The following is a 24,174-nucleotide window of genomic DNA, read 5'->3' as shown; positions in this document are numbered from 1 at the left end:
AGCAATAAGACAAGATAGGAATTACTAACAACAATACCACGAAATTGGGGAGAAAATTAGGTTCAAAAAAACAAAAAAACAGCCCCGTCGTGGACCACGATGCCTTGTTCCTAGACAGACTAAACAACTTTTTTGCTCGCTTTGAGGACAACACAGTGCCACTGACATGGCCCGCGACCAAAACCTGCATCTTGCCTATGCCGTTCGGGCATCACTCATTCATGTATTTTTATGTACATATTCGTATTAATTCCTTTACACTTGTGTGTATAAGGTAGTTGTTGTGAAATTGTTAGGTTATATTACTTGTTAGATTCTACTGCATGGTCGGAACTAGAAGCACAAGCATTTCGCTACACTCGCATTAACATCTGCTAACCATGTGTATGTGACAAATACATTTGATTTGATTTGCATTACTTAATGCAGCTGGTGGCCACACCAGATACTGACTGTTACTTTTGAATTTGACCTCACCTTTGTTCAGGGACACATTATTCATGGCAACTGCTCATTATGGTCATCCTGGGTTTCACTGGAACACTCTGCTTCTTCATGTTGGAAAGAAAACAGAACTTCTCTATAGACCTACAACAAGAGCATTAGGAACCATCATTTCAACACTGGCACAGTCATATATTTCAGACTTACATTTCTAGGTTTTTTAACAGGAAAGATACTTTGCACCTTCAATGTCTTAGCTTTAACTTATCTTGCACAACACACTAATTATAACTAACGATATTGATGTATACCGGAAAATTTAATGCTGTGTTGAAATGTGTATAGATAGACTAAATTTGAACAATTTTGTCTATGACAATTCTCAACATCCACCATGCCAAAGCTTACAGGAGCTATCCAGTGATTTAAAAAAAACAATATTGCCTTGTAATAATACAATTACTGTACAACTTATTTTCAGTGCCCATAGCATGTAGTAGAGTAGTTTAAAAATACATCTATATGCATTAACATTTATGGCATCCTTTTACTTCCATTTATTTTATTTCATATTTGACATGTTACACTTCAAAATCTTGTCAGCCATGCATACTAAGAGCCTGTTAATGTTTTGGTTGCTTGTATCTGTTAAATTAAGCACATTTCTATTTTTCTAAATTTCTATTTAAAAAAAATGGTTAAAGTAACTTATTTGCCGTATGAGTCCTCTGTGGCAACGAGAAGGTACAAACACAATCTGATTTTTAAACATTTAAACCAACAGGTGCGTTAACTTGTGCTTCTTCGGTTAGTGTCTCCCAAAGTCACTGGGCAAGTGCAACACTTTCATTTTTACTGGGAATTGAAGTTCTAGATTGCACATTCATTATCAGAGGTTATTGTGTAGGACAACAACGTGCAATACACATTATGCTCAGGAGATGGTGCTAAAATACAACTGTAGGCATCAATTTAGATCAGAATGAAGGAAACATTAACGTTGATCATACAATAAAAAGCACTCGAATTAAACTCACATGTCAACTATTCCTTTCTAAAGACTGTCAGGTTGCACCTATACTGTTGCGGTTCTCATTTTCTTATATACAGGAAACGGATGTGTTAACTCAGTCCAAGCAGAGACATTTGCATCCTCATGATAATGCACTTCTCTTTTTTCCCACCATGGCAATAGATTGCGTGTGCTGTTTTCGATTGCGAGGTCTTTCTGGTACTGCACGTTATATAAAATGTGTGATACATATATTGGTGGAAAAAGTACTGAATTGTCATACTTGAGTAAAAGTAAAGATTCCTTAATATAAAATGACTCAAGTGAGTCTGTCATGTTTGTCATTTATTATCATGTCTTGTCCCTGTGCTCCCCATTCTATTCGTTTCCCTCTGCTGGTCTTATTAGGTTCTTTCCCTCTTTCTATCCCTCTCTCTCCCCCTCCCTCTCTCACTCTCTCGCTCTCTCTTCTCTCTATCGTTCCGTTCCTGCTCCCAGCTGTTCCTATTCCCCTAATCATCATTTAGTCTTCCCACACCTGTTCCCGATCCTTTCCCCTGATTAGAGTCCCTATTTCTTCCTTTGTGTTCCGTTCCTGTCCTGTCGGTTCCTTGTTTAGAATTCACCGTGCTGTGATTGTGTATCGCCCTGTCCTGTCGTGTTTTTGCCTTCATCAGATGCTGCGTGTGAGCAGGTGTCTCTGTCAGCTAAAACCTGCAGTCTGTGGCCGCTTCTCCTGTTATTCCCCTCTACAGACTAGAGGATTTCTGTTATTCCCTGTTTGGACATTTCCTGTTAAGGATTCAGGATTTGTCGTTTTCTGTTTGGACTTGAATAAACTCTGTTTCTGTTAAGTCGCTTTTGGGTCCTCTTTCACCTGCATGACAGAGTCACCCAGTAAAATCCTACTTGAGTAAAAGTAGAAAGTAATTTGGTTTTAAATATACTTAAGTATCAAAAGTAAATGCAATTTCTAAAATGTATTTAGGTATCAAAAATAAAAGTATAACCATTTCAAATTCCTTTTATTATGCAAACCAGGCGGCACGATTTTCTTGCTTTTTAAATTTACGGTTAGCCAGGGGCACACTCCAACACTCAGACATAATTGATAAAATAAGCATTTGTGTTTAGTGAGTCCGCCAGATCAGGTGCAGTAGGGATGACCAGGGATTTTCTCTTTAAGCACGTGAATTAGACAATGTTCCTGTCCTGCTAAGCATTCAAAATGTAATGAGTACTTTTGGGTGTCATGGAAAATGTATGGAGTAGAAAATACAATATTTTATTTAGGAATGTAGTGGAGTAAAAGTTGACAAAAATATAAATAGTAAACTACAGATACCTCAAAAAACGACACAAGTAGTACTTTAAAGTATTTTTACTTAAGTACTTTACACCACTGGGTACATATTAAAGGTGATGCAGACTTTCAGCCTAAAATATTTTCCATTACAAATGCTCACCTTCAAATGCATCTTATGTCCAACATTTTATTACACTTGCAACAATTTAGATAGAAAGCCAAAAAGAACCGGATAAAAGGGATTTCATTGTTAGTACTCCATAAAAGTGATGTATATTTTCTCCCTCTAAAAAGGACATTTTAACGTTGATCACTGGCAGGAAGATGTGACATCACTGCAGTTAATTTGTTTTCCAAGCAAGGTTCAAGAGCAGGGCCCATAAATCATAGAGGTGGATGACGACCTTAGAGAAGCACTGGACCAGTGAGGGCACCATAGGTCCCGCAGTACTTCACAGGTAATTGAGTATTGATTGCATTATAATCAGAATCCTAAAGTGATCTTCCTTTGTGCTATTTTCTAGTCAAGTGTGCAACTTGATGCTTTGCATACAAACATTAAGAGGAATGTGTGGTATAAGTCCTGTAATGTACCTTACCTATTGGAATCTACAAGCGCTCCCCTGGTATTTCTAACACTAACTGGACCGAAGCTTAACGTGCCTGTAACACAGAGAAGTACATAGGTATTTGAGCTATTAAATGGCAATGACAGAAGGTGGTGCCAATGACATAATAACTCAATAAATTCACGTTTAAGACAACCTTTGAGCTGCCTTTTAATCCTCAACAAAATTCAATTTTGCAATGAAGTCCACGAAAATGAATTTCCATCACTTGCATTGCCTGTCCAAAGCATTCGAAGTATGACATAGCTGTGAATGCCACCATGTATTCCTGCATGCTTGCTCAATATAATCATGACAAGTTGGCATAGCAGACCTGTGGCTCTGTGAAAATGGCCTTTCACCATCCCCTCAGGTGTCTCCACACTTCTATCTTGGCCTTTGTTCAAAAACAGCCTGTCACAAAATCGCCACAATACCATGAAAGAAATTAAGCTGAATGCCTCAGTCATTCCAATCGTATACTATTATTGATGGTTAAACTGTGGCAAACACCTCTTAATCGCTATGTGTGTCACTAGTCAGGTAATCTTTATTCAAGCTTCACCAGTTAAGCGAAGAGCTTTGAAGGGAAAAAAGTGTTTATGTTTTCTACAATAAACACTACAAACATGAACCTCATCCTCAGAAAATAACCCTAAACAATTTTTTTGTTGTTGTTGATTAACCTGATTCGCAACACATCTATGACATCAGAGGCTGGCTCTACTTTCTGGGCCTGTATTTCCATGGAAGCTGCAATGTACTTGTTCCAAGGAACCTTGTTCCAAGGAATCCAACCTCAATGTTTGCATGTGGCTTGTACTGTTAACACTATTTAGCCTATCAAACATCAGATGCAATGAAACTGTCTGACTATTTTACTATTTTGGGAAGCCATTCGAAGAGAAGTCACATTCAGAGACTGGAGAATAGGTTGACGACCTTGATGTTTAATATAGATGTTATTGCTCAGTATTTCAACTGAAGTACACATCCTTATTTTTTACATCCCAGATGATGAACAACATGCTTCAGACAAATGAGGAAAAGACAAGACGTGTTATATCTCCTCAACAATTAACTGTTGCAGTTTCCCCACACACACATGTTTATTTACAGAAGCTGTACATCCAAAATGTGGAACTTTTCTGGACTTGAGGCTACAGCATTTTCATGGCAGAATGGTATTCAAACTGTTTGTATAATATAGACAAAAACATATATATGAGCTCAAGTCCCCAAAATAAAAGAAATAAACGTAGAATCACACACAATGATAGGAGCTGTCATTGTCTATTTGCATGGCTTGGTCTGAACAGAAAGCAGTAAGAAAGGGATTTCCAGGTATCGGATATTGTCCTCCCTGTGAGTTGGACAGGACATTTAGAGGTATGTTCCTCATGGAGCTTTGAGGGATCTCAGTCTCCAAACACTTGTTCAGCAGTTTGTCTGAAACCCACTGATCTGGGCTATTTTGTCCCAGGCTCTGTAAAGACTGATAATCGACGTCACTCGGGGGGAGGCAGCATCCAGGGTCAGGCAGGCCGTGGTAACATGGATTCACATAGTAAATCAGTGGCTCGCTACTGTCCACATCCTGGAAACCCTTAAGTGGCAGTGGCACATCCATGAAGGCATCAGTTCCTCTCTTATTGTCCTTACCGACCGCCTCACTGAAGCTCTGATATCCAGCAACGACACTGATAACATTGTGAGGTTCGGACACATTGCTGTCATTAGAGCCATAGATCAGGCTAGTGTCCTCTGCTGACGTGGTAGTCTCTGAATCATCACTGGTGCTATCACACGGGTGATATGAAAACTCGGTTTGCAAGACGGGTCCACAGTTAGTGGACAAGTTAAGGTCTTGTTGACCAGTACCAAGAAACAGCTGTGGATGGGCATTTTTCAACACTTCAGCCTCACCAGAATGGTAGGAGGAGTTACAAAAGAGCAGAGGCTGCATAGGAAATGAGGATGTCTTGCCTGTTGTTAACTCTTGAATGGAGTTGAGGGGCACTGAGGGGGAGTAGGTAATATTGTTGTAACAATACGACCCACAAGAGCCTCCAGACTCACTCATAAAATGAAGAGGATTGTAGTCAGATGAACACACACCAATGTCTCTATTTGGCTCAGGGCAGTTCATTTGTGTGCCAATATCTGTCATAGGAGGGGCTAAGAGCAATGACTGAGGATTCTCGTCCAAAGGAACAAGGCTGGGAAAGACTTCCAACTCTTCACTCCAGTCACTGAAACGGACGTTCCTGTCAGTATAAGTTCTGACCTTCAGAGCATAAATGGTGTTTGACTCCAAGTCTCTGCCAAGTAATTCATGGGAAGTTGTTGAGTCATTTTTGGACACCTGTCGGAACAAAGGAAAGGGCCAGAGGGAATGTTGTCATTGTGATGTGACAGCGAACGGGGGAATGCTGTATATCACCCTCCTTTACCTCATCTGTTTCTCCTTTCTTTCTGTAGCTCAATTCGGCAATCAAGTCCTTAGAAAACGGTGCATCATCATGGTAGTTTGTCTTCCATTTGACCAGGAAATTCCCATTTTCTGTTGGTTTCACCTTTTGGACTGTGGGGGTTTTGGGTTTAACTGTATAGGACAATGACAGGGATGGTTTGACACATCAATCATGGTGGTTTCATTTCATGCAATATTCTTTATAACAGTAATTCATTTTCAAAAAGCAATCTGCATATGTAGATGCAACTCACTGCTGCATTTGATACAGAGGATTTGGGAATTTAGGCGCTTCCCAGAATTCCAAAGTGTTGCATTAAACTCCTCCCCAAATAACAAGGACCATTGGATCAATAGAGCATCCACATTTTAAAACATCATTGGACCTCTCCTTTTCCTTGAAAGTACAATCATTCTGGCCTCTGGGAAATAAGTTGAATATTAATGCAGATTTGAAATGAAATAGGACTTCTTGGTGAGATTAACATCACAATAGAAAAACTTACACAATCATAAACTTACATATTTTGCGAGCCCAATAATTTCAATGTCATGTTGTATTCAGCGCACTTAGACTTGTCAGTTGTAAAATGACAAACCATACTTTTTTCATAATCGTTGAAGCATTGAAGATTTCCGTCACTCATTGCTACAAGTAATTAACAAACAAAAAGCTTGTCAAATGTTAACCACAATCAGGCAAAAATACTGTGGTTAAATCTACTTACATGTTTATAGGCTATATACAAAAGACTGCTTACCATCATCAGCTATCAAAGTCCCAAAGTTTGTGAATATAATAATCAATAGAAACATTGTTGCTGAATACTTTAGAGTAAACCACACAGTATAATTAAATCTGAAATCAGAAAGAGAAAATGTTTCATATTAGTGTTTCAATTCCTGCACATTAAAATAGGATACATGTAGGCTAAATGTGAAGAAGTGACTATTTAATTCAGTAATATGTTTTTTGTGGGTCTGCAGTTGTTGCTTTTGTTAATAGACCCAACTTTCCCACTAGATTCCCTTGATTACATAGAGATATAGCAAATCGAAAGTCACTCACCCACACAATGATATATTATAATTTTGAGGAAGTACTCATTCCTTTAAAATAACAAAGAAAAAACAATGAATATATTATACAGTATATAGTCTTCATACGATCTACAGTGGTAACAATCATTTGTCACTTTACACAAATAGAAAGATCTGCTGTTTTGACAACTACGAATTGCTTACTGGAAATTACAAATCCAATAGGACACACCTTTCATGGGAAGTTCGCCCCCCTTCCTTGTATGACCATGTCGCACGCACGTACGCTTTATTTTTGTTTTATGATTGATTACTAACTTCGAATTCCATCAATGACATCTTAATAATATTGCAATCTTTTTGCAACTTGATCTATTGCCGGGAAGTCCGGTTTCAGATAAAGACATGGAACACCGAGCCACATAGTTTCCAAACTAAACCATAGCTACTGTACTGTTTGCCTTTTTGCGTGAGACGCTTTTGGTCTACTAGTCCGCTTGGGGGCGGTAGCACCTTGGCTTCAAGATGGTTTTCCAGAAACACCGTAAACTTAACTACACAGGAAGAGGTAGATCCGTGCATATCTCACGTACAACCCGCGTAAACAAATGCTAGCAAGCTAACTTTTGACAGAAGTAAAAGGAACCATCATTATCAAAACAGAGCAACGACTGACTTGCCTGGTGAGTGGGGATGCTTTTGTTTGAAGTTTAATATATGTCTTGTATTATATATATTGCTTTTGCTATACGCTGTGCTGGTCTATTTTGTCCGGAACATTTGCTGACATGTTGTTACTGTTGGTTGCCTAACAATAACTGACTAGCCACATCAAAATTTATTGGTCGCGTTGCCTTACACAGTAGCAGATGTTATCGTGGATGCAGCGAAATGCTTGTATTACTTGCGCCTAACCGTCAAGCAAAAATGTCAAACCACTAACTTTACACAAATAATGAAAAATAAGAAATCACTAATTTCAGAACATCTCCAGACAGTTGGCTAACAACTAATGATCCAAATCAATGTATTTGTAACATACACATGGTCAGCAGATGTTAATGTGAGTAGCGAAATGCTTGTGCTTCTAGTTCCGACCACAATTAGGATTAGCCACAATAGTGGATTTTGCAGTTGGCTTTCAAAATAAAAGTATGGCATAATTCTACTATTTATATTAATTTGCATCACTGTCAATGACATACTTTTATTTTGAAGGCATACTTCAAATTCCACTATTGTGCCTAATCCTTATTGTGGCTAGCTTCACAACACATAACCCGGTCCGGTCGAGCCTCACTAGCCAGAATTGAAGCTAGCTGGCTCCTTATAACGTTAGCTATATGGGCAACAGTGTTAAGAAGCTGGCTAGCTATTTATTTTCATGAACTGAGGTTCAATTTCAACCGGCAAACAAGTGGTAACCTAGCTATTACTTACAAGGATTCCCAAATCATTGCTAAGAATAATGAAAATGACTGCAGTTTCTACTGGTCATTGTTTTCAGGCTGGTTGTATTGGTGCTAGCTAGGTACCAAGCTAAAGCTCGCTACAGCAGAAGTTTCGGTCAAAAAAATTATGCTTTATTACCAACGCGGTATTGTAAACACATCGTTCGTGGCCGGTGTTTGCTTGATTGCAGACCTTTTTTGTACAGCTTTGACAGTGCTACTGTGTCTTTTCTTTGATACACAAAGACCCAAACGGCATTCCATAGTCTGTATGTTGTGAAGCTAATCGCAGTGATGCTATTATTGTGTAACTTCGGGAGGGCAACATCTGAAAAATAGCGCACTTGGTAGTGTGTACTGGTGCTCGACCAGTCGGCAAAAGTCAACATCACCCACGACAGAGAGCGGTTGATTGTCAAGGTCAACGAATTCCATTATATTGGATTTAATGGATTTCGCCTTTGAGTTGTCTCGCTGAAATGTTTTTACTCTTTCAAATGACTGCTTGATCCACACAACAGACATCGTGGGCTAGGTTAGGAATGCTGTGTTGCACGTGTAGCGCAAAATTTTAGTTGGTGACATTACGTCATCTAGAATTGCGTCAATTCGAATCTGGTATCAGGATAAATATGGCAATGAGTCACCGATTGTATACTATGTATTTTTTATTTGTTAAGCAATAAGTGGTAAATGCAATTTTCGTCCCACCTCGCAGGGCAAAAACGGAGAACTGACTTGTTCCTGACAAATATATTATAATATACCCTGATGACAGTAGTAGTTCCGGCTTCCGAGCCGGCCTGTCAGAGTAGAGACTGGGCGTGGTTTAAACTTGCTCAGCCTATTGCAGGCGCTCAGGCGGGTCCCCTCTTGGCGCTTCTGTTGATAGATGTAACGGTTGCTGTGAAGAACATCCATGCGCTCATGCTCGATACTGTTATCTCGCACCTGGCTCCTGTTCTCTAACAAAAGACTGCCTGTTCTGCAACCCCACGCTATGAATGTGCCTCCCCCCAACTCATTGCACAGTTTCTGTTTTCTGTAGTTTTCCATCACGAGAAAGGCCCATGGCCCTGAAACTGTTAACAATGTTTCAAGTCAGCTATGTTGCATAACACATACATAGATCCACACAAGCCAACAGCAGATAATATTCAATCATATATATGGTAATGGGCTATAGTTGCATAACACAGAAACCTCATAGTACCTACATTATATAGGTATGCATGGTAGCTTTGACATCGTTTTTTAACATCGGCGTTGAACAAGACATCAGGCTGATACCTATGTTGGCATTTTTAGCTAATATCGTCCGATTCCGATATGTTTACCGATATATCGCGCATGCCTACTAACAACCCAAATATAACCATGTTTATATGCACAGTATTCCGGATAGTAGCTCATATCCCAGTATTATTGTGGTCCTTCTGTAGCTCAGTTGGTAGAGCATGGCGCTTGTAACGCCAGGGTAGTGGGTTCGATTCCCGGGACCACCCATACGTAGAATGTATGCACACATGACTGTAAGTCGCTTTGGATAAAAGTGTCTGCTAAATGGCATTTATTATTATTATTATTATTCTGGATAAGCTCTTTACATGCACCTTTGATATCCCGCTCAAGAGTATCCCTGTAACCATGAATATTCCTCCTTTAAATTAATAAGAATTAAATGGAATTGTAACTGATATGGACACTGACTGTATGCCTACAACCTCTCACATGTACTAGAGCTTAATATATTATAACTCAGGCAGAATTATGAATTTCTTAAGATGGAAAAACATATTTTTATTTTGTCTAGGGAACAGGAGTGGACAAATGATTTATTTCTTGAAGCATCTCTTGAGAAAATAGCAATGCATGTGTAATGTGATTTCTTTGACATTGTTATGCAAGCAGACAGTATTTTAATGTGTCAGCTAAATGGAATTATTATGGTGGATGGAACTGTGCAGGTAGGGTGCTTTTTGAAGTGATTTGTTTGACAATCAGATGAAAACGTCACCAAACTATGGGGTCAATTTCACGCCATATGTATTGAATTCAAAATTAAATAAATCATGAACATGAAAAATAAAGTAGAGAATTTAAACATATTTTCAGGGATGGGTGAAATAATGGATGTTGAAATCAAAAACCAAACAATTGAAAGCAAAATGTATAGAATTCTAAACAAAAATAAGATGTCAAACGCAAAACCCCAAAACTTGTAAGCAAATAATTTTTACGCGAGAGCAAAACTCTGACAAATATGTAAAAAATTTTTTTTTTTAAACGAATGCAAAAATCTTTGTTAAAATTTCCCAGCAACCAATCCTATTGAATACATTTTGCCTACACTCTTGCCTGCATGTACTACCTTTTTGTTAAGCTACTCGTACCTTTGCTTTCAATGTCTGTTTCTTTGCTTTCACTGCCAGTCTTTTCAATTGCGTGTTTTGGCATTATTTTTCCATGAAGGGCGGGGTTTAGAGGGAGGCATAGACAATGAGTCTCCATTGGTCCGCTAGTTTTGGAGTGACGGTTCGTCTTAACCAAATCAATGATTTGATGTGTCACTTGCTCTACAATTCTATACATTTAGCTTTCAATTGTTTGGTTTTTGATTTCAACATCCATTATTATTTTATTTTTTATTTTTTTCACCTTTATTTAACCAGGTAGGCTAGTTGAGAACAGGTTCTCATTTGCACATGCGACCTGGCCAAGATAAAGCATAGCAGTGTGAACAGACAACACAGAGTTACACATGGAGTAAACAATTAACAAGTCAATAACACAGAGAAAAAAAGGGGAGTCTATATACAATGTGTGAAAAAGGCATGAGGAGGTAGGCGAATAATTACAATATTGCAGATTAACACTGGAGTGATAAATTATCATGTACAGGTAGAGATATTGTTGTGCAAAAGAGCAGAAAAGTAAATAAATAAAAACTGTGGGGATGAGGTAGGTGAAAATGGGTGTGCTATTTACCAATAGATTATGTACAGCTGCAGCGATCGGTTAGCTGCTCAGCTAGCTGATGTTTGAAGTTGGTGAGGGAGATAAAAGTCTCCAACTTCAGCGATTTAAAAAAAAAATTTTTATTTTTATATTTTTTTATATATATATATATATATATTTTATATATATATATATATATATTTTTTGCAATTCGTTCCAGTCACAGGCAGCAGAGTACTGGAACGAAAGGCGGCCGAATGAGGTGTTGGCTTTAGGGATGATCAATGAGATACACCTGCTGGAGCGCGTGCTACGGATGGGTGTTGCCATCGTGACCAGTGAGCTGAGATAAGGCGGAGCTTTGCCTAGCATGGCCTTGTAGATGACCTGAAGCCAGTGGGTCTGGCGACGAATATGTAGCGAGGGCCAGCCGACTAGAGCATACAAGTCGCAGTGGTGGGTAGTATAAGGTGCTTTAGTGACAAAACGGATGGCACTGTGATAAACTGCATCCAGTTTGCTGAGTAGAGTGTTGGAAGCAATTTTGTAGATGACGTCGAGGATCGGTAGGATAGTCAGTTTTACTAGGGTAAGCTTGGCAGCGTGAGTGAAGGAGGCTTTGTTGCGGAATAGAACGCTGATTCTTGATTTGATTTGATTGGAGATGTTTGATATGGGTCTGGAAGGAGAGTTTGCAGTCTAGCCAGACACCTAGGTACTTATAGGTGTCCACATATTCAAGGTCGGAGCCATCCAGTGTGGTGATGCTAGTCGGGCATGCGGGTGCAGGCAGCGATCGGTTGAAAAGCATGCATTTGGTTTTACTAACGTTTAAGAGCAGTTGGAGGCCACGGAAGGAGTGTTGTATGGCATTGAAGCTCGATTGGAGGTTAGATAGCACAGTGTCCAATGACGGGCCGAAAGTGTATACAATGGTGTCGTCTGCATAGAGGTGGATCAGGGAATCGCCCGCAGCAAGAGCAACATCATTGATATATACAGAGAAAAGAGTCGGCCCGAGAATTGAACCCTGTGGCACCCCCAGAGAGACTGCCAGAGGACCGGACAACATGCCCTCCGATTTGACACACTGAACTCTTGTCTGCAAAGTAATTGGTGAACCAGGCAAGGCAGTCATCCGAAAAACCGAGGCTACTGAGTCTGCCGATAAGAATATGGTGATTGACAGAGTCGAAAGCCTTGGCAAGGTCGATGTGAAGACTGCTGCACAGTACTGTCTTTTATCGATGGCGGTTATGATGTCGTTTAGTACCTTGAGTGTGGCGGCGGTGCACCCGTGACCGGCTCGGAAACCGGATTGCATAGCGGAGAAGGTACGGTGGGATTCGAGATGGTCAGTCACCTGTTTGTTGACTTGGCTTTCAAAGACCTTAGATAGGCAGGGCAGGATGGATATAGGTCTGTAACAGTTTGGGTCCAGGTTGTCACCCCCTTTGAAGAGGGGGATGACTGCGGGAGCTTTCCAGTCCTTGGGGATCTCAGACGATATGAAAGAGGTTGAACAGGCTGGTAAATAGGGGTTGCGACAACGGCGGCGGATAGTTTCAGAAATAGAGGGTCCAGATTGTCAAGCCCAGCTGATTTATACGGGTCCAGGTTTTGCAGCTCTTTCAGAACATCTGCTATCTGGATTTGGGTAAAGGAGAACCTGGAGAGGCTTGGGCGAGGAGCTGCGGGGGGGCCCCGTCCTCAAATATGTTTACATTCTCAACTTTATTTTCATGTTCACAATTCATTTTTATTTTGAATTCAATACATATGGCGTGAAATTGACCCCATACACAACACCCATGATATGCAAAACTGAGCTGCAAAAAACAACAGTAAACTGGATAAGATGTTTACATGCCACAGTATCCCATCTAAAATCAGCTTATCCCAAGCATCTTATCCAGGGTTTGTCATGGATATAGGTGCGCATGTTATTGTGGTCTTCGTAATCAATATGCAATCTATGCATTCAGTGCCTTCGGAAAGTATTCAGACCCCTTGACTTTTCCCACATTTTGTTACTTTACAGCCTTATTCTAAAATGGATTAAATAAATACAAATCTTCAGCAATCGACATACAATACGTCATAATGACAAATCAAAAACAGGTTTTTAGAAATTTGAGCAAATGTATTAAAAATAAAAAAACAAATATTCAGACCCTTTGCTATGAGATGTGAAATTGAGCATAGGTGCATCCTGTTTCCTTTGATCATCCTTGAGATGTTTCTGAGCAATTGGGGGAGAAGGGCCTTGGTCAGGGAGGTGACCAAGAAACCGATGGCCACTCTGAGAGAGCGCTAGAGTTCCTCTGTGGAGATGGGAGAACCTTCCAGAAGGACAACCATCTCTGCAGGACTTCACCAATCAGACCTTATGGTACGGTACGGTGGCCAGATGGAAGCCACTCCTCAGTAAAAGGCACACCACAGCCTGCTTAGAGTTTGCCAAAAGGCACCTAAAGACACTCAGACCATGAGAAACAAGATTCCCTGGGTTGATGAAACCAAGATTGAAATCTTTGGCCTGAATGCCAAGCGTCACACATGTTGTATTCGGTGCATGTGACAAATACAATTTAATTTGATGCTGTAATCGCTGCCAAAGTTGTTTCAACAAAGTACTGAGAAAAGGGTCTGAATACTTATGTAAATGTAATTTCAGTTATTTAAAAAAATAAAACTCAAAAATGTCTAAACCTGTTTTTGCTTTGTCATTATGGGGTATTGTGTGTAGATGGGGGGGGGGGGGACTATTTAATCTATTTTGTAATAAGGCTGTAACCTAACAAAGTGGACATTGATAACCATCTAGATGTCACCTTGATACATACATAATCTACTGCTCAATAGGAAGTGCATGAACGGCAACAACCCCGGGACACAGTGCCCTTCGCTCCTGTTTAACAAGCACTACTGTCCGGCAACGGCATGGGAAGTAGCTACCTAGTAGCCAATATCAGGGTGATAGTCACAGTAAATACACACATACAACCCATGTAGCAACAGTACACCCATCATCAATAATAAAAAAATAAAAAATAAACTGTCTTCAGTTTAACTGAATGTAAAAATATTTGTTTAAAACAGTGAAATCCGACTCACAACTCATCCTCTGGCTTCAAAACAAAAGTCCAAACTCTCACGGTACTGTAGCTCAAATGTACGGTAGTGGCGTAGTAAGAAACAATAAATAAATAAATGACACTGCTCAATTAACACTGTCTGACAACAGAGTTTCTAAATCATACTCTTCTGTCTTTGGTGTAACCTATAGCAGAGTGCTTTCAACACACTCCCACTCCTTTCCTTTCGACACACCCACTCTCCCATACTCCGGTCACCATATTGCGGTCCAGCTACCTCCTTCTCGCAACGTTTGATGTGTGTGTGTGTGAGAGATCTATATACACAAAAACTGAGTGTACAGAACATTAGGAACACCTGCTCTTTCCATTACATAGACTGGCCAGGTGAATCCAGGTGGAAGCTATGATCCCTTGTTAAATGTGTTCCTAATATTTTGTACAGTCTGCGTGTATATGAGGTGTTTGTGTGAGTTGCGTTGTCTATTACTACCGGAGAGCTACACACAAACCCTGAGCGAGCTAGCTAACATTATTGTTTGCCAGCTAGAGATAACTATATTGAACAAAAATCTAAATATTTGACTGAATTACACTTCATATAAGGAAATCAGTCAATTGAAATATATTCATTTGGCCCTAATCTAATGGATTTCACACGACTGGGAATAGACGTGCATCTTTTGGCGTGGATCAGAAAACCGGTCAGTATCTGGTGTGACCACCATTTGCCTCATGCAGTGTGACACATCATCTTCGCATAAAGTTAATCAGGCTGTTGATTGTGGAATGTTGTCCCACTCTTCTCTTCAATGGCTGTGCGAAGTTGTTGGATATTGGCGGGAACTGGAACACGCTGTTGTAGATGTCGATCCTGAGCATCCCAAACATGCTCAACAGGTGACATGTCTGGTGAGTATGCAGGCCATGGATGAACTGGGACATTTCCAGCTTCCAGAAATACAGATTCTTGCGACATGGGGCTGTGCGTTATCACGATGAAACATGAGGCAATGGATGAATGACATGACAATGGGCCTCAGGATCTCATCACTGTATCTCTGTGCATTCAAATTGCCATTGATAAAAATGCAATTGTGTTTGTTGTCAGTAGCTTATGCCTGTGCATACCATAACCCACAATGGAGCACTCTGTTCATAACGTTGACACCTCGCCCACACGATGCCGTACACGTGGTCTGCAGTTGTAAGGCCGGTTGGCCGTAATGCCAAATTCTCTAAAACGATGTTGGAAGTGTCTTATGGTACATAAATTAACATTTACATTCTTTGGCAAAAGCTCAGATGGACATTCCGGCAGTCAGGATCCCAATTGCACGCTCCCTCAGAACTTGAGACATCTGTGGCATTGTGTTGTGACAAACAACATATTTTAGAACGGTATATCATTGTCCCCAGCACAAGGTGCACCTGTGTAATGATCATGCTGTTTAATCCGCTTCTTGATGTCACACTTGTCAGTTGGATTGTCTTGGCAAAGGAGAAATGCTCACTAACAGGGATGTGAACAAGTTTCTGCACAACATTTGAGAGAAATAAGCTTTGTGCGTATGGAACATTTCTGGGATATTTTATTTCAGCTCATGAAACATGGGACCAACACTTTGCATGTTGCATTTATATTTTTGTTCAGTGTAGCTAACCACTTTTATCTGTTAGCTAACGTCAGCCTGAAATGCAAAGAGGCAAATTTGCTTGTCTGTGTGTGCCCAAGCACTAGCAATTATTGGTCAACCACATTGTGTGGGGTCCAAAGGAATCTCACACCCTCAAGTACTGCTTATCCAAAATCGTTGTTGAATGTTTTCTAGGGCTTTCCTTGCACCATGTCTCGACCACTGGGAGAAAGCCATAAAAGGTTCCTGCAAACCATGATGGTCAATGGGATCATTGATGGTGCCAAGGCAAGGGCTCTCCACCGGCATTGCTGTGAGACACACGGTGGTAAGAACAGCATAGCTGCGTACTATTTTTGCCCCCAGTCCTCTACTGTTAATTTTCTGTTGACTCAAAAACTCAAAGGTCCAGTTTTCTAGACACAATAGAGATTCTATATTGTAAGTGCCTTTAAGTCCAGGAATAGGCTTAATCTAGGTCTGAGAAACTGGCCAAAAATGTTTTTGTTGAGGGCCATTCACACGTACCCCTTTTTATACAGCACACTATGCTCATGATAAACTCGATGAATTCATCGAGGTTATCAATGCCCAGCTGCAGCCCATGTTCATGCAGATCAGAAAAGGGATGTCTGAGGAGGATGGTCTTCAGTACCATGCTTTGGTCAGTGACACTAATCAAATTCATTCACAAAGCTCTTTTACTACTACCATCATGAACTGCTCTTATTTTCCCTGTTGACATCTTCTCCTGTCCAGGTGAACATGGCCGAAACTGATGTGACCAGGATGTCAACTGATTATGCAGACAACGAGTTGGAATTATTTCGAAAAACAGTGAGTATGCTGTTTTTAGTCAATTGTAAATGACTGACAATAAGACTTAAGAATTAAATAAAATTTGAATATCTCTGTAATAACTGGCATGTTCTTATTTTTGTATCTGTTTTTTAGATGGACCTAATTGTGGACTCTGACAATGGAACCGCCTCTTCCACGGACATTCTTAACTGTGCCGACAGCCTCCAGACAAAGAAGCTAAAGAAAAGAGAAACGGAACATGTACTGAACAGGCTTGTTCAGGATAAGTGGCTGAATGAGGTGCTGTCTCTGAAGACACATTCTATGCATGCAGTTATTGCTTCTTGAGCCACTGATTGATTTGCAATCTGTGTTTGTCTTTTCTTCAGAAAAATGGTGACTACTCTCTCTCCACTCGATGTATAATGGAGATGGAGCAATATATTCGGATGTTGTATCAAGACCAGGTCAAGGTCTGCCACATCTGTCACAATGTGGCCTTGCAGGTAAAGTGATACAACTTCAATTTAAATTGCAGTAAATAAGTTGCATCTAATGTATTCCTCCTGCTAGCTAAATTGGACCCCATGTCAAATCCAAATTGGTGTAACATCTGCTTTTTTGTCATTCCCAAACTCACTTTTCTCAATCCTCTGCTCTCTGTTCAAACTTGCTAGAAGGTAGAATGTTTAATGTTGCATGTCTAATGTCTAATGTTTTGTTGGATATGCTTCTCATGAATGGTGTAGTTGCTACTCAAAATGTTGCCTGAATTTAAATGGGATTGACACCACTGATATAGCCTGGCTTTCTAGGCAATGCAATTGGTTTCATGCTTAATTTTTGTAATAATCTGGTCTTTTCACCTCTCAGTGCCAGATGTGTGAAAATCCTACATGTGGCATCAAAATCCACACCCCTTGTGTCGCCAGATACTTCAAAGGAAGGACTGATCCACGATGCCCTGCCTGTGAGGACTTCTGGCCACATGAGATCCCAGGTAATAATGTTGCGCTGATCAAAGAATTGCAACACAAGTGGTACCATGATAGTCTATACAATCTACCATAGTTTGTATAATGGTCTGTGTATACATATCACTTTCATCTGTTTCGACTCAGAAGATTTTTTTTTTTTTTTACCTATCTAGTCATTCATATCATTTCATTTTCCCTTCTCTATAGATGTGTATAGACCTGCGTCCTCTCAGAGCGAGACTCAGTCAGCAGCCAAAGAGAACACGGCCCCCACCCCCACTCCTCGGTCTACAGCTCAGACCCGGAGGACCAGGAGGTCATAACCTTACGGATGTATGTATAGCTGTCAGAACTTTCAGTGCAATGTCTCCCGTGAGCTCCACTCTTAACTTGATTATCTCAATTTTATTAAGTTACTTTCTAGGGGAGCAATTCTGGGAAGTGTGGCAACTACTTCAATCATTCTTTCAGGCAGTTTAAATGGAAAGCTGTGTGTACATAATTTGTGCCTGTGGTTCATTAGGATGTTAAATTAGAATAGTACTGCCTTATTTGAATAAATTATGGACATTACCTCATCTTTGAGTATCTGCAGGAATAATTTGGGAACAATTAAATATGCTAATTTGAAAAAGCATACCCTATCAAATTAAATGGGTAACAACTCCATATGTTATATGCAGTAGGAAATGAGCATACACTAACTGCTCCTTCATTTAATTTAGTAATGAGTAGAAGCAAGTGCCAATCATGCAGGTAGCTTGGCATTATCACATTCAAGTGTTGATAGATTGAACACAACTGGCTTTCCTTTGTCATGGATATGAGGTGGGATACTTTTAATTATGTAAAATAGCCATAGTGATAGGCTATTTTCCTCTACTAATCGAGTTCAGCAAATTTCCCATAGTTCACAACAGTGATTCATGTTGAAGAATTATGTAAATTGAGACTTGTTTCCAACCGTATTCCTTTTTGAATTACCATTGTCACTTAACCATGAATTTGTTTATAGAATAAGGTGTTTTTAAAGCCATTTGGTGGGCGAGGCTGAGAGGGCTGAAGCAATGAAAGGACAGACATGTTAATGATTGTTTAAGAAGAAAATAACATTCAGACCTAAGTCACAACATAACGTGAGCACAGGACTTTCATTTTACAAGACCACTGCAATAACCAACATTGACTAAAAACAACCTGAATCTGGATCCCTCATCGTGGGTCATGACCACCTGAAGCTCACAGAAAAGCTGAGCTCCAAAGAACGCACGTAATGCCAGTGCTTGACTGGGATGAACAAGACCTCCCCAGGCTGCAACACACACTCTAGGTAGGGGGCCTTCACAAACTCTGGGAATCGCACCACGTCTGGACTCTCCATCTGCATTAAAGAAAGCTTTGTGTTTAAATGGCAAATACTTGACTAATTTCTCCCATTCAAAGTGTGCAGCACTAACAGTTTAGGTAGATCATTTATATGCTAGATAGTTTAAGATCATAGACTTGGTGCATGGAGAGATTTCAAATAGAATTTTAACCTGACTAGTGTTGTGTAGGAGCTGCAATTGGTGAGGGTAGAGTTTCTCGGTGTCAGGGGAATACCGTCGAATGTACTTTCTCCCAACCACTTGTTACAAAATAGGGGACCATGCAGTCACCAAATTATGATTGCCAAAATACAGGATCACATCTCTCTGGCAGGGTCCAAATTGCTTTGAGACTGATCCTACTTGCTGGATGTGTTAGACTCACCTGATCCAGGAAGTTGTGTTGAGGATCTTGATGAAGGGGGGGGGACACTGTACCTCCTGGCCCAAACTAAGCATTGATTGTGATGTCATCTTCATCACCAAGACAACAGTAGTCAGGGATACGGATGTCATCTTTAAGCTCGGCGACCTTGGAGAAGAGTACATTGAACAAAAGTGTTTTTGTAACTGAAAAACTTGTATGCTTTAAATGTCATTTGTACAATACAAAAATGGAGGCAAGCAATTATAGAAGCCTGTATCCTACATTTCCAGTAAAATATACATTTGTTGTATTTTAGTCTTATAGTGAACAAAAATAACCGCAACAATTTCAACGATTTTACTAAGTTACAGCTCATATAAGGAAGGAAATCAGTCAATTGAAAAATTCATTAGGCCCTAATCTATGGATTTCACATGACTGGCAGGGGAGCAAGGCCCAGCTAACCAGTTTTTCCCACTAAAGGGCTTTATTCCAGACAAACACTCTTCAGTTTCATCAGCTGTCCTGGTGGCCAGTATCACAGTCTAAAACGACGTTGGAGGCGGCTAATGGTACAGAAATTAACATTAAATTCTGGCAACAGCTCTGGTGGACATACCCGCATTCAGCATGCCAAATGCATGTTTCCTCAACTTGAGACATTGGCGGCATTGTGTTGTGTGACAAACCTGCACATTTTAGAGTGACCCTTTTCCCCCAGCCCAAGGTGCACCTGTGTAATGATTATGCTGTTTAATAAGTCTCTTGATATGCCACATCTGTCAAGTGGATGGATTATATTGGCAAAGTATAACTAATAACTAAGAGGGCTATAAACAAATTGCTGCACAACATTAGAGAGAAATATGTTCTTTGTGCATGTGAAACATTTCTGGGATCTTTTATTTCAGCTCATGAAACCATTGCTTTACATGTTGTTTATATTTTTGTTCAGTATATATCAACACTGAAATTCTCACCCAAATGTGTTATGTAAAAAAAACAGGACAGGGCAATGACCAACCTGATCAAATAGCTGGTGCTGAGCAAGATTTCCCAAACTTGATGCGTCCTAAATTGAGAGAGAGAGCGGGAATAGGCATTGAGTGAAAAGCATCTATCATTGGCTTATTCTTGGGGTAATATTTTTCATGAGGAAGTACTTACTTTCACAACAATATAGCGATCGATGAATTCATTGACCATAAGGAACGCGCGTCTGTGACCATTCCTCATCAGTATATCTTGAACCCACTTCAACAGGTACAGTCTGACAACCAGCAACAGTTTGCAAGTATTCTATTCTTTACAAAGGGAAAAAACAAAATCAACAGAGGTGTCTAGGGGACTATGAGAAGGTAAGGGCAAGGGACTAGAGAAGGACACAAAATAAAGAAAAAGGTACCTCCAAGGGTGGTTTTTGAAGGCTGGCCAGTGATCTATGATACCCTCTAATATGACTGGCTTTTGAGGATCCAAGTAATCTTTCTTGAAACTCTCCAATGATGGACAGTGTATCCTTGGCACTGCCAGAGCCTGCTTGACAACGGGCACTGACACACAGTCAACCTTCATTTTCTGTTGAGAAGAGAATTTAACATAGCATAAACTAACACAGTTTGACTTGAAGAACAAGCCATATGCAAAGCAAAATAAAATAGCCTTGTAGCCTTTAAGAAAATTATGAGAAAGAACAAAAGGGATATGACACAGGCTCACATTGACTGGTTCGAAAGCAACAGGCCACAACATACACAGTATAAGATATGAAATCCACCTTGGCACTAACTCCTTCACTGGGATTCTACTCATTGGAGTGCCTCTTCCCGATATCATTTTGCAGCATCCTTACAAAGGTTTGTAAAATATTGTCCATGATGGCTGCCCCCATGAGCAGGCCCAAGTCACATGTCCGTATGGCCTCCTGCACTATAGCTGAGGCATCATCACGGCATAGGGCAACTACTTTGAACAGGCAGCCATATGAATACAAACACCTCCACTCCTTGTCCACATCACGCCATGTTCCTGTGTTGAGCTTCTCCCAGGAAAAGTCCAAGATGATCTGAGCGTTATGCCTCCATCGACTGCTCCCGGTGTACAGCTGCTGCCTGCAACGTTTCAGCACATCCACCACACTGGGCTCAACTTTTTCACTGAAGTCAAGTGGAAAATCTGCCTCCGTCACAGACAAAGCAGCAGAGATAGCTGACCACAGTTCTGCCATAGACTAGTGCTGTGGAAAGAGACAATTGTTAGACCCAATCAAAATGGTACAGTGCACAATCCATCTGGTCTGAAAACCACTAATGTTATAACCATACACTTAGCTAGCTGGGGGCTGCATACCTGCAAAACCTTTTCCACCTGTTAACTCTAATGAATACACAAAACTTCTATTAAAACCACCATTTTACATATAATTCCTCACGTGTGATATGTCAGTGAATTAAATTTGAAAGACAGGTTTTCAGGGAGCGAGTGCGGTAAGAGCAAGAAACAAAGACCCCTATCCCCAAATATTGTTAGAGTGGATCAGATATCTAATGAAATATTGTATGGCTCTTCCACAAGCAAACGTATAATCACTGGGCACATGTTCTCTTTAATACCCCGACAATAAGATTATAACATGTGGACAAATAAATGGTAAACACATAATGCCCAAAACACTTGTAGTTACCGTTATCGACATATGTAGATGCTGGTGTTGCAAAAAAATACTTCCGCGTAGAAAACGAATACATTATTTATGTTCCTTGTCGACGTGATGACAGGGTTCGATCATGCAAACAGTAATATCACATTATTTTGCACGAAGCACATTTTTCGTTAAAAAACAACAACAACGAAATACATCTATCCTGCCAGCTCCCCTTGCTCCAGTCTGAAGAGTTGACAGTTTGATCTAGCCTCCAGCTGTGCTGACGTCTAGCTCCAGTAGCGGCTAGTGACATAGTAGCCCTGCAGCCGCCAAATGGCGCTGTTATTCTTTATATATTTTGTTATTTGCTATTGGCTAACCTAATTTAGCAGGTTTAGAAAATATCTAAAAAGACGCCTGAGCGTCTTCGTTCGTCTTTACGGGGAAACTAAATTTAGGTTGAAAATACTGTAATTTGCCCCAGATTCTCCATCACGATAGAACAATGTTTCGTTATAATTATAAACTACGTGGTTCGAGCCCTGAATGCTGAGTGGCTGACAACTGTGGTATATCAGACGGTATACCACGGGTATGAAAAAACATGTATTTTTTACTGCTCTAATTACGTAGGTAACCAGTTTATAATAGTGATAAGGCACCTCTGGGTTTTGACTGTGCGGGTTGAATAAAGAGAAAACAATGCATAAAAAAATGTATCATTCTTGTGCAATTCATGTCTAGGGCTTTCATTTTTTTCTCCTTTATTTTTTATCTGGTATTAGTGCTTAAGCTCAAGTTTTAGGGCGTAACTGTTGGCAATCGCCAAATGCACAGTAATTGCCAAATGCTTTTGGGAACTTGGGCACAAATAGTTAACGTCCATCCAATGATGCAAAAAGGAAAATGTCAGAGTTTAATTCAATAAGAGAAATGCTACAAAATGGAGAGTTGAAACTAAAGACGGGCGTGCCAGAACAATGGTATATGTGATGACTGTAAGGCACTATACAAATTCAACAGTCACAAGCAACCTTGTCTCAGATTATTTCGTATCATTCTGTACGTAAATCTGACATTCTCCAATTAGTATGACATGTTACATTTCTTATTGTATGTATTAATTTGTGGATGTCATCCATTTCATTTGATATGTTTATCCTATTAAGAATTACAATTTGTATTATATGTTACAAATTTGAAAAGCAGCAAAAAAGTAGTAAGTAGTTGCAAAGTTGCTAAAATGCTAAAGTTTTCAGTGGTGAGATTGGAACACGCACACTTTGAGTTTCTAGATGTTCACATTAGGGGAAGTGTTAGCTAACAGTAGTTGCAAAGTAGCTAAAAAGTAGTAAGTAGTTGCTAAAGTTGTCTGTGATGAGATTGGAACTTGAAACCATTGGGTTGCTAGATGTTTGCGTTGATGAGATTCAAACTCCATGCCTTTGGGTTGCTAGACGTTCGTATAATATGCCCCCTTTTTCATTCCATCAATGTGGGCTAGGCTATAACATCGTATCTGATGAGCAAGGGTTTATTTAGTCTTCTAGGGCAACAAGTAATGACAGACGAGAAGCTGCATTTTATTAGAGACAAGTTTATTAACAAATAGCCTACCAAAATGTTGTGGTCTGCGGTTGTGAGGCCAACTGGATGTACCGCCAAATTTCTAAAACAACGTATCTAAAATGACGTTGGAGGTGTTTTATGGTGGAGAAATTCACACTAAATTCTCTGGCAACAGCTCCGGTGGACATTCCTACAGTAAGCGTGCCAATTGCATGCTCCCTCAAAACTTCAGACATTTGTGGCATTGTGTTGTGTGACAAAACTACACCTATTAGAATAGCATTTTACTGTCTCCAGCACAAAGTGCACCTGTGAAATGATCATGCTGTTTAATCAGCTTCTTGTCTGGTGGATGGATTATCTTGGCAAAGGAGAATTGCTCACTAACAGGGATGTAAACACATTTGTACACAAAAGCTTT

The 24,174-nt window shown here is 40.1% G+C and overlaps 1 protein-coding gene and 2 pseudogenes across 2 annotated transcripts; 1 reads left to right on the top strand and 2 right to left on the bottom strand.

Moving 5' to 3' along the window:
- Nucleotides 1-4,442: 4,442 nt before the first annotated feature.
- LOC123999646 lies at nt 4,443-7,359 on the bottom strand (annotated as a pseudogene).
- Nucleotides 7,191-18,384, top strand: LOC123999649 (non-structural maintenance of chromosomes element 1 homolog). 2 transcript variants are annotated; one of them, XM_046305612.1, is made up of 8 exons: nt 7,191-7,567; nt 16,224-16,356; nt 16,571-16,692; nt 16,788-16,865; nt 16,983-17,129; nt 17,219-17,335; nt 17,703-17,829; nt 18,014-18,384. In XM_046305612.1, the coding sequence occupies exons 2-8, from the start codon at nt 16,239-16,241 to the stop codon at nt 18,127-18,129; spliced, it is 825 nt and encodes a 274-aa protein (XP_046161568.1). In that variant the 5' UTR covers nt 7,191-7,567; nt 16,224-16,238; the 3' UTR covers nt 18,130-18,384. The 2 variants fall into 2 exon arrangements, with proteins under 2 accessions (XP_046161568.1, XP_046161569.1); XM_046305613.1 differs by lacking the exon at nt 16,571-16,692.
- Nucleotides 18,385-18,888: 504 nt separating this feature from the next.
- On the bottom strand, nt 18,889-22,498 carry LOC123999650 (annotated as a pseudogene).
- Nucleotides 22,499-24,174: the final 1,676 nt, after the last annotated feature.

This window comes from Oncorhynchus gorbuscha, linkage group LG16, assembly GCF_021184085.1.
Source record: "Oncorhynchus gorbuscha isolate QuinsamMale2020 ecotype Even-year linkage group LG16, OgorEven_v1.0, whole genome shotgun sequence".
NCBI classification, from domain to species: domain Eukaryota; kingdom Metazoa; phylum Chordata; class Actinopteri; order Salmoniformes; family Salmonidae; genus Oncorhynchus; species Oncorhynchus gorbuscha.
Note: the sequence above shows the minus strand (reverse complement) of the source record. Positions and strands in the feature narration are given on the sequence as shown.

Bases quoted from the DNA above. Each gene is read 5' to 3' on its own strand.
- LOC123999649 (XM_046305612.1), top strand. From the start codon at position 16,239: ATGTCTCGACCACTGGGAGAAAGCCATAAAAGGTTCCTGCAAACCATG. The intron at 16,693-16,787 runs GTCAGTGACACT...TCTCCTGTCCAG, and splicing joins GTCTTCAGTACCATGCTTTG to GTGAACATGGCCGAAACTGA. The intron at 16,866-16,982 runs GTGAGTATGCTG...TCTGTTTTTTAG, and splicing joins TGGAATTATTTCGAAAAACA to ATGGACCTAATTGTGGACTC.